The sequence below is a fragment of the Callithrix jacchus genome, chromosome 3 (assembly GCF_049354715.1).
Source record: "Callithrix jacchus isolate 240 chromosome 3, calJac240_pri, whole genome shotgun sequence".
Taxonomy (NCBI): Eukaryota; Metazoa; Chordata; class Mammalia; order Primates; family Cebidae; genus Callithrix; species Callithrix jacchus.
The window spans coordinates 156,218,631-156,232,545 of NC_133504.1; the positions used below are offsets into that span (position 1 = coordinate 156,218,631).

Sequence of the window (13,915 nt, forward strand, 5' to 3'; positions counted from 1 at the left end):
ACCATGAAAAACAGATGTCAGCTTGTCTGTGTTTGTCACCAACTCCAAAACAGAGGATTTTAAAATGCATGAGGTTTAGAGGGAAAAAAATGAAATGAGAAAGCAACAATTTCTACATTTTCGTCATAAAGACTGGCTGTGTGAAAAGGAGTGCCCTGGATGCAGAGTCAAGTCCAAGTCCAGGAAAGGAGGCTCCACCCTGTGTTGCAGTCGTGGCTGTTCTATCTGCTGCATGGCTGCACACAGATGACCAGACCAGGGAAGTCAGATCTTTGCTGTTGTTCTTGCATTTGGTGTCGCATTTATTCTAAGCCTCCTGCTTGGAGGTACGGATGAGAGAGGTAGGAAGAGAACAGAGAATCAGTGAGACAGGGCAGGGCAGAGGGAGGAAAATGATGAATGCCAGCACTGACTGAGCGTGGACAGATACGTACGTGCTATGTAAGAAACCTAGAATTCTCTTCATTCTTTTGGGTATCTGGTTTTTCCAGTTATAACTATTCACTACATCTGTTGGTAACCAGGAAAAAATTTAATTTCATACTCATATGATAGTTCATTTTCCCCCGGTAAGAAGTTAAATCTGCCAGGTGCGGTGGCTCAAGCCTGTAATCCCAGCACTCCGGGAGGCCGAGGTGGGTGGATCACTTGAGGTCAGGAGTTCGAGATCAGCCTGACCAACATGGAGAAACCCTGTCTCTACTAAAAATATAAAATTAGCTGGGCATAGTGGCGCGTGCCTGTAATCCCAGTTACTCAGGAGACTGAGACAGGAGAATTGCTTGAACCCGGGAGGCAGAGGTTGTGGTGAGCTGAGATTGTGCCATTGCACTCCAGCCTGGGCAACAAGAGCAAAACTCCATCTCAAAAAAAAAGAAAAAAAAGTTAAATCTAACTTCTTAGCTCAAGAAACCTGTGTAATATATACATAAAATAATCTTAATTCAAAATCGGGATTTAACATGGTAAACACACGTGATGCAGTTGCCTCAGGTTCATGGAGAGCTGTGAAGTCTGCACCTAATCACAGTCAGTGTCTTCCAATCAGAGTGCACCTGTGCTTTCAAACTGTCCACAATGTTTGAAAAGTTTGGCTATTTTCAACCTCACTTTTCTGACAAGAGGCGGCACCAAGCTGCAGAAAGAAGACACTACGCACATCAGCTCGCTGTTAGACAAGGCTAAAAGCTGGACTTCCTTTTCAACCTAAGGATTTTTTACTTTCCTCTGATTTCCTTTGGGGGAGCCTGGATATTGGAGTGAAGATGAAAGGGTCCAGAATTACTTTTAAAGAACTCTTGATGTTATGGGCCATCTGTCGACCTTTCTGAAGCAGTTATTCATAAAAAAGAATCTTTAAAACTAGAGAGTTGTCAGTTACGGTGAACTCTGCAGCCATTCTAAAATGTAAAATTATACACATATGTAAATGCGAAAGTATGTGTCTGGGTAAGAGAAAGGGACTTGTCTGCCCTGATACCTTACCCTGTCCCTTCCTTGTCGGAATTTTCTGCTTTCGTCAGGTTTGGAGATATCAGTGGCACGTTGTGGTAGCTGTCCAGTCCTCCTTTCCCTGGACCAAAGGTAGAGGCCCCTTTGGTGTCACACTGAATGTACAATCTTCCAATCTTTTGCAAACCAGCTGTGTCCCAGGCTTGTGAGACCTGCAGTAGCAGAGACTGCAAACTGACCTCCTCAAAACTCACTGTCCACTTCCCCTTCTCAGCAACTGCATCCTGAGTTTCTGTGGCAAAGCCATGCATACTACTAGAAAGACACCTTTCCTAGTCTCGTAGCTGCATGTGACCAAGTGACCAGATTTTGACCAAAGAGGTAGATGTGGAAGGGATGAATTACACTTCTGTGAGGTCCTTAACAGAGAGGGAGTGGGGTGTTTGGCCCTATATTCTTTTTCCAACATAGAATGCAAATGTCATGACTGAAGCCACAGCAGCCATTTTGGACTACAAAGTGACCTTGAGAAGGAAGCCAAAATGACTGAAGCAGCATGGGTCACTGATACCGGGTCATTCATGCATACTCCACCACCCTGGATCACTACCTCCAGATTTCTTTTACATAAGAGGTAAATAAACCTCTACGTGTATAAAACACTCATCCTATGCAACTGAACATAATCCCAACTGATACACTTAGGAAATTATTGAAGGAACCAGCATTTTGAAATATTAAGTATTTGGTCTGGTAAATACAAAGGCAGGCATACCTCCAATGCAATTAACAATGCCAAGAGTTTACCTTTTTAAGGGCTCTGAGTGACCCTGTATGTAGAGGTCACTTGTGATAGCTTGTCATTATAATACCAAACAAACCGAGGGTAACGGATGTTCAGTCAGCATTTGTAAGGGTGCCATCCTTAAAGGCACTGGAAGGCTCTGAAATCATGTTTTATATCAAATCATTACCAACATGAAATGATGACATTGTAAACACTCCCCAGTATTGGAATTTTCAGTTGTAAGGATGTAAAAATTTTTCTTAAAGGAATTGTTTTCAACTAGTAAGACATCACCTCTGAGTGCCTAAGGTGCCAGGCACTGTGCTAAACACTTACATCGTCTCATTTAATCTTTACAAGCACATACAATTATCATTCTCACTTCACAGGTGGGCAAAGAGAAGGGATACGTAACATGCCCAAGGTCACATAGCCAAACTGGAAATCAAACGAAATTCAGTTGGATTTCACTTCTGTGTCACAAAACAGCAAACTAAAGCATCTTCCATGTTTATTGTTTTTTGGATAGTTTTGAGCATCCTTAATGCCTTTACATTCTCCATCGAATTAAGTCAGAACGGTTGTCTTTGTTTCTAGGAATCAGAAGGCTGAAATCCAGAAAGGCCTTTTTGCTCTTTAAGATAACATCAGGACATTTAGTTACAGCATAAAGTTTAACTTGAGGGAGAGAAAGCCAAAGCCCCCTTCCTTGTATAATTTTGTAGTCTAGCTCTTTATTTTTTTATTTTTTTAAGAGATGAAGTCTCACTAAGTTGCCCAGGTTGGCCTTGAATTCCTGGCCTTGGCAATCCTCTCACCTCAGCCTTCCAAAGTGCTGGGATTACAGACGTGAGCCACTGTGCCTAGCTTAGCTCTTCACATTGGAAGTAACACCCAGGGTCACTGACAGTCTGAGAAAATTAGAACCACCTTCAAGTTAAGACAGAAAGACACATACGTTGTTACATTTTAATTAGAATCAGACATTGAATGGCATAAAAACATTCCATAGATGGCTTTGCTGTTCTGAAAGTCATGAACTTAAAATCCAAATATGAGACAAGCAGTCTTAAGACTCGTTTTGGCCAGGGTCCCCGATCCCAAAGGAGATTTAAAAGGAATAATGTAAAAAAGTTAAGGTCAAGGTGTTTTAAAATCACATCTCAGCTAATGACTAACCCTTGTTTCCTGGGGACTTCTGCTCTACTGTGAAAACGGCTGAGCTTAACCCACTGTGGAACAACTGGTTGGTTATTAGTTCCCTGCTGATTGTCCCTCTAGTTAAGCCATGCTCTGGGGACACATGAGGCACTTTAAGTGGAGTAGTTACCTTTTCTGGGTTGGGTACAGTGTTTGGCTCTCAAAAACAAGGGAAACAATTTACAGTCAAAAGGAATGCTCTGTGATTGTGTGCCTTTGGGATCAAGGGTTGAGATCTTAGCGTATTCCCATAAACATCTGTACCAGGTGCTCAGAGACGTTTGAGGGTTGTCAAGCAGGCTGTTCAATTTCTGCCTTTTCTGTGGATATGGGCACAATGACCCACAGCTCACCTATACAGAGTGAAACTCCAGATACGTGACAAGCAGTGTGGGACAGATGCTGGCAATCAGAACAGGTGCCGGATGTAAACAACTGTAAGGCTGCCCTGGCGGATGCTGGCGTAATCACCTGCTCTGCCTCTGGGGAGCAAATGCATCCACGTGCTCAGCATGACACTGCTTACCTCCCTGTGCAAATCCCCTTCCCTAATCAGCCTCATCCAAATCTTCTCCTGCAGTAGCAGCTTCTAAAGCCGCCAGGGCCTCTGCCACTGCTGCATCCACGTCCACAATCTCCCTGTCCCCGTCTCCGTTGGAGCCATGTGCATCCTCCTGCCTATTTCCCGAGTCAACCACAGGCATGACATGAGCGGGACCCTTCACACTAAAGCAGATGCTTAGAACTTCTGTTTTCACACCCTCATTCAATGAGTTCCAGCTTCTCCTCACAGAGAAGGGTGTATTCAAACCATGCTCCCCTACTGTGGGCTGAATTCCCTCTAGGGACTCCTCCTCAGTATGGTTCTTTTCACTATGATCAATGTTGCCTCCAGCTGAGCCCCAATGCTGAGGGTAATCTGGGGCTGGTATCTGGAAGACATGCTCCTGTACTTCCAAGGCACAACTTTCCACATCAGAAGGCGCTCTGGAGCCTCCGTTTCTCATGACCTGGGTCTCTTCTGAGGCCAGCAGCACACAGTCCTGCTTCTGAGTGCCCCCTCCTTCCAGGAAGGGTTGAGTTGGGGGAATAGTATTTGCAGTACTGGCCCAGGAGCCCCTGTCATCCTGGGAGGGACTGGGATTCCCAGTGGGCTGTGGGGCGGCAGCAGGGCCAATGCCGTTGACACCGCAGGCATGGTGGTCCCCTCCAGCATCTCCCTGCGGGAGCGGACCTTGGTGAGGCCAGCAGGGCTCCCGTGGATCAGCTGTCCTGCTGTTGCTATCAGTCTTCTTTGAGCCCTGCCTCTGAGGCTCATTTTTCTGCACCAGGACTTCACCGCCCCACTTGCCTTTTAATTTAACAGTGTCATCTTCATCTAGCTTGCAGCTGTTGACTTCATTGACATAGCCGGGAGAGGGCACTTGAACTGGATCAAAGAGATAGCTGCAGGGAGGACAGTGAAAACCAATCAGGTCTGTTCCATCATTAATGCTGCCAACCACAGACCCTGCTTCTCTCTCTGATTCCTGCTAATTTAATTTCTGTGATAGTTACTCTTTTCAACCTAGATAAGTGTGTCTAAATCAAATAGATACAGTTGGTATAAAAATGTTCGATGGCTCATGCCTGTGATCTCAGCAATTTGGGTGGCCAAGGTGGGTGGATCACTTAAAGTCAGGAGTTCGAGACCAGCCTGACCAACATGGTGAAATCCCGTCTCTACTAAAAATACAAAAATTAGCTGGGTGTGGTGTTGGGCACCTGTAATCCCAGCTACTTGGGAGGCTGAGGTAGGAGAATCGCTTGAACCTGGCAGGCAGATGCTGCAGTGAGCTGAAATCGTGCCACTGCATGCCAGCCTGGGTGACAGAGTGAGACCATCTTTTTTTTTTTTTTTTTAAATGGTTCTTTCAGAAGTACATCTTAAGAAGAGAGCCAAAAGGAGGAAGGAGGGGTAGGCGATAGATAAAGTAAAATACAAAGTGGTTCATAGAATTTTAAAATAAAAAATAATAAGTAAAACAAATGTCCACTAATAGGGCCATAAGGAGTATATCCTCTCAGTGGAATATTATGCCATCATTAAAATGATACACATGGAGTATGAAGTCACAGGAATGATACTTATGGTACATTTTTTTGAATAAGGACAAATATCACGTTATGATTACAGTGAATAAAGCTTATTACGTACGGGTCTAGAATAGAGCTACAATTAAAAGGCAGTTTATTTGTTAAGAAAGCAAGATCACCAGTGACATTTCTTCCCCCTCATCTTAGAAGTTCATGTTCATGTCACTCACAATTTTATGAAATGCAGTGTGGACAGAATTAAAAGCACATATGTGATTGGGGTGATTTATTTTCAGCGATGCCATTTCAGGCAGAAACTCAGACCAAATTCAGCCTCAGAAAACTATAGTGTTCCCAACATGCTTTGAGAAGTGAGCAAAAAAAGTTAACAAAATCTAGGGCACATGTTCTTTTAAACGATATTATAACAGTTCCAACTCTTAATGTGTTGGCAGTGTTGACCGTGCCTCAAGCTGGATAAATGCACTACTCAGTGCATTTACGTGCATGGTCTTTAAAAGTGACTCCAGGCTCTTCACAACTTCCTCCACTTAGAAGTAATATTTCTCCAGCTTTACCTTTGTATTATTTTACAGCACCTGCACCCCATCTGGATTGCTTTCTGTTACCACCTGAAAAGAAAGCGTAAAAGGTAGAGAACACAGTGAGTGATACTTTGGTAGGAATTAAGTTTGCCTTGTTTTTTTTTCCCTAGAGATCAAAATGTATTCATAGAGTCACACATTTTGGCAGAATGTTCAGAGAGGGTGCTGGTTATCGGGAACACCCCATCTCCATCAGTGTGTCAGAGTCCTCAGACGTTCACTGACATTTGCCTCTGTGTCAGACCTTTCTCCCAAACCTGGAGTTATGTGTTTCATCCCATTTGACAGATGAGGAGCAGAAGGTAGAAGCACGCTACATAGGCAAGGACCTTCTGCCGTTTTCTAATCTGTTGCCTTCTACAGAGGACACAGGCACCTGGCCAGGGCACAGCCCCTGTGCAGCAGCAGCAGGAGCAGGAGGAGATTTTGAGTGGACTCCGTGCCAGGGCATCTGCTCCTCGAAGGTTAAAGGATGCTGGAATAAGGTGGCGGATCGATTGTGTCCCATGATTCAGACCCTGAGAAACGTGATAGCCTAAGTCATCGCACAGGCTTCAACCACCCTAAATTGATCCTGTCTTGCATTTCCTGCTGCTGGCCAATCTCAGCTGTGATTCATGGATGCTGTTCTCTTGCAGCTCAAAGACATGCCCCCCAGCCAGTGGTTCAAGCCTATAATCCCAGAACTTTGGGAGGCTGAGGTGGGCAGATCACAAGTTCAGGAGATGGAGACCATCCTGGCCAACATGGCGAAACTGTGTCTCTACTAAGGTGTGGTGGCATGCTTCTGTAATCCCAGCTACTCAGGAGGCTGAGGCAGAACTGCTTGAACCCAGGAGGTGAAGGCTGCAGTGAGCCAAGATCGTGCCACTGCACTCCAGCCTGGGCAAAGAGTGAGACTCTGTCAAAAAAGAAAAAAAAGAAAGAAAGAAAAGACATGCCCCCTTGGGCTTCCTTGCAGAAGGTGGACTCATTTCCTCATTTCCCACCTGCTCACCGTTCCCTGACCCCTCCCCATACTGGATCATTTCCATTGGAACAAAATCTTCTCTTATAAGACTGACCATGTTGGCCTCTTCTTTCCTCAGAACATCCTAAAAGTCAGTGTGGAAGCATCTCTAAATCATTCTTCATTTCTAATATCTACAGCCTTTATTTTTATTTTTATTATTACAGTCTTACTCTGTCACCCTGGCTGGAGTGCAGTGGCACAATCTCGGCTCACTGCAACCTCCATCTCCCAGATTTAAGCAGTTCTCCTGCCTCAGCCTCCCAAGTAGCTGGGATTACAGGTAGGTACCACTGTGCCTGGCTAATCTTTGTATTTTTAGTAAAGACAGGTTTTTGCCATGTTGTCCAGGCTGGTCTCAAACTCCTGACCTCAAGTGATCTGCCTGCCTTGGCCTCCCAAAGTGCTGGGATTACAGGCATGAGCCACTGTGCCCAGGCTACAGCCTTTAAAAAGACAAGCCAAAGCAGAATCTGCATCCCCAGGTCCCTCTGTCTCCATGACACACATGCACTAGAAGGAGAGGTCATTCATCACTGGCTGTGTTGCTGTCTCCCCTGTTGTTCCTCCTTCCTTCTTTCAATCATGGATGAATTCCCACGGATGCTACTTCATAAGCTTTTGCCCATAGCAAACAGGATTGGTGCTTTTTAAGAAGTATAGAATGGCTGGTCAGTTAAAAGGGACTAGATTTACTTTAAAAAAATAAAATACACAAATAACTCCCTATGGTAGGCTGAAAAATGGCCCCCAAAGATACCCACATCCTAATCCCTAGAACCTGTAAATAATATCTTATATGCTGCCCCAGCCCCTAAATTAAAAGTGTTTGCAGAGATGATTAAGTGTAGGGTTTTGAGATGGTACAGTTTGCCTGGTTTATCTGGGTGATAAACTAAACTCTAAATACAATTAAATAAATGCTTATGAGAGGGAGGCAGAAGGACATTTGATCATCGATGGAAGAGGCAATGTGACCAAAAAGGCAGAGATTGGAACAAGGAGGTCACAAACCAAGGAGCACTGGCAGCCCCCCGTCTATCCCTCTGAGCTGGAAGAAGCAAGGACCAGATTCACCCCTGGAGCCTCTGGAAAGAGTGTGGCCTTGGTGACACCTTGATCCCTGATACCCACCCCTCTATCAATCCCACTGATACCAGTTTCAGACTTCTCATCTCTAGAACTGGAGAGAATAAACTTCCATTGTTTGAAACCCTTGAGTTTGTAGTAATTTGTTCCAGCAGCACAGAAAACTAGTAACAGCCCCAAATCATTTCATGCTTGAGGACCAAATCCCTTGTCCTTCCAGCTCTTCCTGGGAGGACTCGTGGAATGTGGAGGAGTCCCTTGGGCCAGCCCTGCATCTCCTGCCACCCTTTCTTTCCTTACCATGCTTCAGTTTGCATCCTAGCACGTGTCACCACAGGACATTCTGTCATCTGTTTATTTGTTCGTGACCCATCTTTTCCACCCTTCTTCAAGTCTAATCCTCAGCAGCTGGTACGCAGCAGGCAGTCAATACATGTGGAATGAATGAACTATTTAATAGCTATAGATTAAAAATGAAAGCACTACTCGCGAACCTTGTCTGTCTGAAATCAGTCAAGACATTTCCAGTTTGTGCCAGCAATGTCACCCAGGTGTTACGACGATGGGCTCAGGAGACAGAAAACCCTGATACTCTGGGGCTTTGGGCCTCAGCCACTTGATCTGTAAATGGGCATAATAGTATTCCTACCATATGGTGGTGCTGGGGGTTATGTGAACAAATATTCATAATAAGCATAGACCAGGGGTGTCTTACCTACCCTTGATTGGATAAAGCATATTAAAGCACAACACCCGTGCCAAAAAAAAAAAAAAGATGGAGGTCTAGTACCCAAGAAAGATGTAATCTAATTGCCAGGACCTACGCATACAAACAAGAGTATTAACAATATTAAGTAGCACGTGTTTCTGGAATAAGGGCCAAATGGTATATTTCTATCAACTCTGAAACCAGTTGAAAGATAGAAACCACGGAGAGAAAAATCACTCCCCCTATGGAACTGTGCACACGTGCGTGACATTACCTTTCAGGACACTCTTAAACTACCCCATGTCTAAAGCCCAGGATTTCGTCCCCAGCCTCTACTCCTTCTTTACTTTCATTTTCTGCTGGTAATTCATAGATCAGGTGGATAAATAGGACGGTGAGAGGCAGCACACGCACCTCCTCCCTACCTCAGTACGTCTCCTCTCCCCTCCTCTCCTGACCCTCCTCCACAATCCGCTCTGAAATCCTGATGCTTTTCATGCCTGCAATAGTTTGTTTATCTTGGACTCTTTAAAAGCAAACGAACCAACAAACAACAACTAGTCAGAAGGATAGGTAGTAGAAAACAAAACAAGCCAAAGAAAAGGAGAAAAGGGCTTAGAAATGTTGGAGAAACAAGGAAGGCAGACTGGGTTGTAATAATGTAACCGAAGCAATCATAAAACATTACTCATTGAAAATCTCAGGCCAACTTTACGATGGTGAATTCAAGAGGTATACAAGGGGAAGGTGAAAGAAAGGAGGAAAGAAAGAAAGACAGGCGGAATGGAAGAAAGATGGGAGGAAAGAAAGGAGGGAGGAAAGACAAGGAAGGCAAGAAAGTGAGGAAAAGCAGGCAGGCACATCCAGCCCTGCACTCCCGCCTCCTCAGAGGCTGACCAAGATTGATCCCGGGGCACCTCGACCCCGCCTTCTGCTGCTACGACCAAGACCACAGGAGCAGGCTGCGCTGAATGAAGTGACTGCTGACATTTAACAGCCCCACTCTAAAGCTACCCCTTCCCTGCTCCTTAAAGAAGTCCACATCATTCGTGGCCTTTAGGCTCCCCTCCTTCCCCAGGAAAACCACAGGATCTATCCCGTCCTTGCAAGCTGTGCAATTACAAAGGACGCTGTGGTGGTCTCCTCTTTCAGAATCAGGTTTGCAGTTTGGTTCCTCCCCAGTGGGCCTCCCATTAGGGCACACCACAAGGGTTTCCTGTAGACCAGTTCCCATACCTGAGGGCCATGCTTCTGCGCCTCTCTGGAGCTTGGCAGGGACAGCTTCTTCCTGGTTAGAGGTTCTGTCCTCTCTCACCTCGCCCTGGGTTTCCCTTCCCCAGCAACATTCCTTCTCTAGATCAGACGGACAGGGCTCTAATGTCCAAGGCTGTGTGACTGCTGACGAAGAGGGTGGGGACTAACGTACTTACACCCAACCTCTGCATGCTTGTGCCAACAATTATTCTTCCTTATATGATGTGTCATATCAAATTTAACTCATTTCTTTTTTCATAGGTCACTCCCACTTCTACATCTTGCTTTTAGCAAGGACTTCTCCTAAGTCCAGGGACAACAAGGACGCCGTCGAGGTCTGCCAGGTGATACACGGCAAGGAAAAAAATACGCTCTTTTGATGTAAGAGTGGGTTCAAAAGGAACAGTCTACCAGCTCTCTTCCTTGTCCCTTTTGGCGACAGCTAGCTTAAAGGTAAGAATTCAGTTGTTGGGTGCCCTTTATTACGGAACAAAATCAAAATTTGCTTTCTCTTTGGTGTATAAAAAAGCAACAGGCAAGCAAAGGGCAAATCCTTCACAACTACTGCTCGGTTTACACAGGGGAAAAACAAACACCATGAGGATGGCTGAGTCCCCCCATTGCTGCCACGGCCTGCTCCTGCAGCCCCGGGGGCCTGACTCTGTCTGGTATTTGAAGGCCATGCGAATGTCATGTCAGTCATTGGTGAAGCCTTCATGCCAGGAGGGTAGCAATGGAAGTGGGGGAAGGGGGAAGTCTGGGGGAGCCCAGGAGTTTCCTAACCAGGCAGAGAAATTGACTGAGTATTCATTCAGAAGTCAAAGCCATGTGGAATAGACTCAGTCCATCTGGAAAGAGCTGCCTTTAAATAGTGATAGCATTGAAGAATGACAGGGACATTCCAAAAGAACACAGGAACCCACTTGTAGAAGTTTTACTGTCTGAATGTGGAACAACTAGAGTGTTAAAATAATTACTAATATATAGCATTATAGCCCACGAATAAAACAAGGACTTTTGAGTCCACACTAAGATACATAAAGGGAAAGGGAATGCGCTACCGAAAGTAGAAAACCAGCTAACAAACATATGAGAAGTACTGGACCTAGAAAAATCACCCTTTGACAGCCATTCATAATAGTAATTGATGTTGGTAAGAAGAATCAATGGATGGTAGGACTAGTGGATGACGTTGTGAGGAGGACAGGATATTTAGTCTCAACGTAACTTCCCTCCTACACGATTAAGGATGAAATAGTATCCTTACATTGGAGAAACCTGGCATACAGCACCTTAACCAAGTAATCAACGGTAATAGTGCCAAAATGAGATTAATCAATAGCATGTGGCTCATGATAGGATGCACTGAGAACACTACCTCACCTCTGTGATTTCCTGACAAAAGAGCATGCTCGGAGTTGAAACACGAGGGATATTCTGCAAAGCAACTGGCCTGGACTTTTAAAACAATGTAATGTTATGAAACAGCGAAGAAAGACAGAACTATTCCAAATTCAGGGAGATTTAAGAGACATGACAACTGATGCACTGCATGTCCTTCTTGCTAAAAGGTCATTATTGGCATAATTGGTGAAACTGGAATAAGGTCTGTAGATTAAGTAATGGTATTACCTTGATGTTAATTACCTGCTTTTGAACATTGTACTGGGGTTATGTAAGAGAATGCTTTTGGAGAGGGGCAGAACAAGATGCCCAAACAGAAGCCTCCACTGATCTTTTCTTCATCAGAGCCAAATTTTACAAGTTTGGAACACCAAATTTAGCATTTATCATCTACACAATCAAGCACCTTTATAAGAACCAAAAATCAGATATGTAGTCACAGTGCCTGGTTTTAACTTCGTATTGCTGAAAGAGGCACTAAAGAGGGTAGGAAAGACAACCTTGAACTGCTGATGCCCATTCCTCGGCAGTGGCTGAATGATGTGGAGAGAGAATCTGTGTGTGTGTGTTGGGGGAGGGAGAGTGCAGTGATTGTGGGACTTTGCGTCAGAACTCTGTGCTGCCCTATCACAACAGCAGAAAGCAAAATCAGGCTGAAGTCAGCGAAGCCACGAACCCCCTGCCTATGCACACACAGAGGGAGCATTTGTACTAGCTCTAGCCAGAGGGGAATTATACATTCCAGCAGTGGGAACTTGAGTTTTGGCAAGCTTGCTACCATGGGCTAAAGTGCTCTGCAATCCTAATGAACTGGAAGAGTAGCCTAGGCCACAAGCACTGCAGTTCCTAAGCAAGACATCAGTGCTGTGCTGGGGCCAGAGCCAGGGGACCTGGGAGGGGGGCGCCTGATCTACTGAGACACCAGAGTGGCTACAGGTGAACCTGTGTCATGTGTTCCAAAAACTCAGGCAGCACAGCTCACGGCAATGCAAGTGACTCCTTCCTTGTGCTTGAGGAAAAGAGAGGGAAGAGTAGAGAGGACTTTGTCTTGCATGGAGGATACCAGCTCAGTTACATTAGGATAGGGCACCAAGCAGAGTCATGAGGCCCCCATTCCAGGTCCTAGCTCCTAGATGACATTTATGGACACACCCTGGGCCAGAAGGGGCTACACTGTCTTGAAGGGAAGAACCAAGTCCTGGCAAGACCCATCATCTGCTGAGTAGAGAGCCCTTGGGCCCTGAATAACCAGCAGCAATACCCAGGTAGTATGCTGTGGGCCTCGGGTGAGACTCTTGAGATGCGCTGGCTTTCCTAAGACCCAGCACTTTCCTAGCCATGGTGGCTATGGGGAGAGCTTCTACTTGAGAAAAGCGGAGGGAAGAGTAAAGTGGACTTTGTCTTGCACCTTAGGTACCAGCTCAGCCACAGTGGGAAAGAACGCCAAGCGAGCTCTTGGGGTTCCTAATTCCAGGCCTTGGCTCTTGAGTGGCATTTCTGGACTTGCACTGACCACAGGTGAGTCCACTGTCCTGAAGGATGTGTCCTAGGCCTGGCAGCATTTACCACAAGCTGCCTGAGGACCCCCTTGGGCCTTAAGTGAACGTCGGCAGTAGCCTGGCAGCACTCCCCGTGGGCCTGTGGTAGTAATGGCGATAGGGAGAGGATCCTCTGCTTGGGGAAAAGGGGAGGGAAGAATGGAAATGACCTTGTCTTATGGTTTGAGTGACAGCTCAGCTCCAGTAGAATGGAGCACCAGGTAGATCTCTCTGGTTTTTGCCTTCAGTCCCTAGCTCCCGCCTTGAACCATAACAGATTCATGGTTATGAGGAGGAACTGTTTCCCTCTGTTTAACCCAATTACTTGTTGCCCTGAAGGGAAGGACACTGCCTGACTGGCTTTGGCACTTGCTGATTATAGAGCCTTAGGGCCTTGAGCAAAGGTAGGAGGTAGCTAGGTAGTGGTTACAGCAGGCCTTGGGTAGGACCCAGTGCTGTGCTGGCTTCAGGTCTGACCCAGCAGAGTCCTAGTGCTGATGGCCACAAGGGTGCTTGTGTCACTCTACCCCAGTTTCAAGTGGGTCAGCACAGAGAGGGAAACTTTTGTTTGAGGTAACAAAAGTCTCTGCCTGGAAATCCAGAGAATTCTTCCAGATCTTATCTAAGACCACCAAGGTGATACCTCTGAGTCTACAAGAACCATAGCATGACTGGGCTTGGGGTGCCCTCTAATGTAGATATGGCTTAGATGACAACACACAAGTCCCTTGGAATAACTGAAAAGCCTTCCCAAGAAGAATGGGTACCATGAAGCACAGACTGTAAAGACTG

The 13,915-nt window shown here is 45.7% G+C and overlaps 1 protein-coding gene across 3 annotated transcripts in view; it reads right to left on the reverse strand.

The window, feature by feature from the left end:
- Nucleotides 1-3,194: 3,194 nt before the first annotated feature.
- The window catches only part of PGCKA1 (PDCD10 and GCKIII kinases associated 1), a 122,928-nt gene continuing 112,207 nt past the window's right edge, over nucleotides 3,195-13,915 (reverse strand). For 2 of the 3 annotated variants that reach the window (XM_035293904.3, XM_035293903.3), the window contains 2 exons: nucleotides 6,094-6,147; nucleotides 3,195-4,885 (listed from right to left, as the gene is read on the reverse strand). In XM_035293904.3, the coding sequence (XP_035149795.3) occupies nucleotides 3,988-4,885; nucleotides 6,094-6,125 (930 nt within the window). In that variant the 5' untranslated portion in view covers nucleotides 6,126-6,147 and the 3' untranslated portion in view covers nucleotides 3,195-3,987. Of the gene's footprint in view, nucleotides 4,886-6,093; nucleotides 6,148-10,163; nucleotides 10,283-13,915 lie in introns of those variants that run through there. The other variant, XM_008993494.5, reaches the window with a different exon arrangement.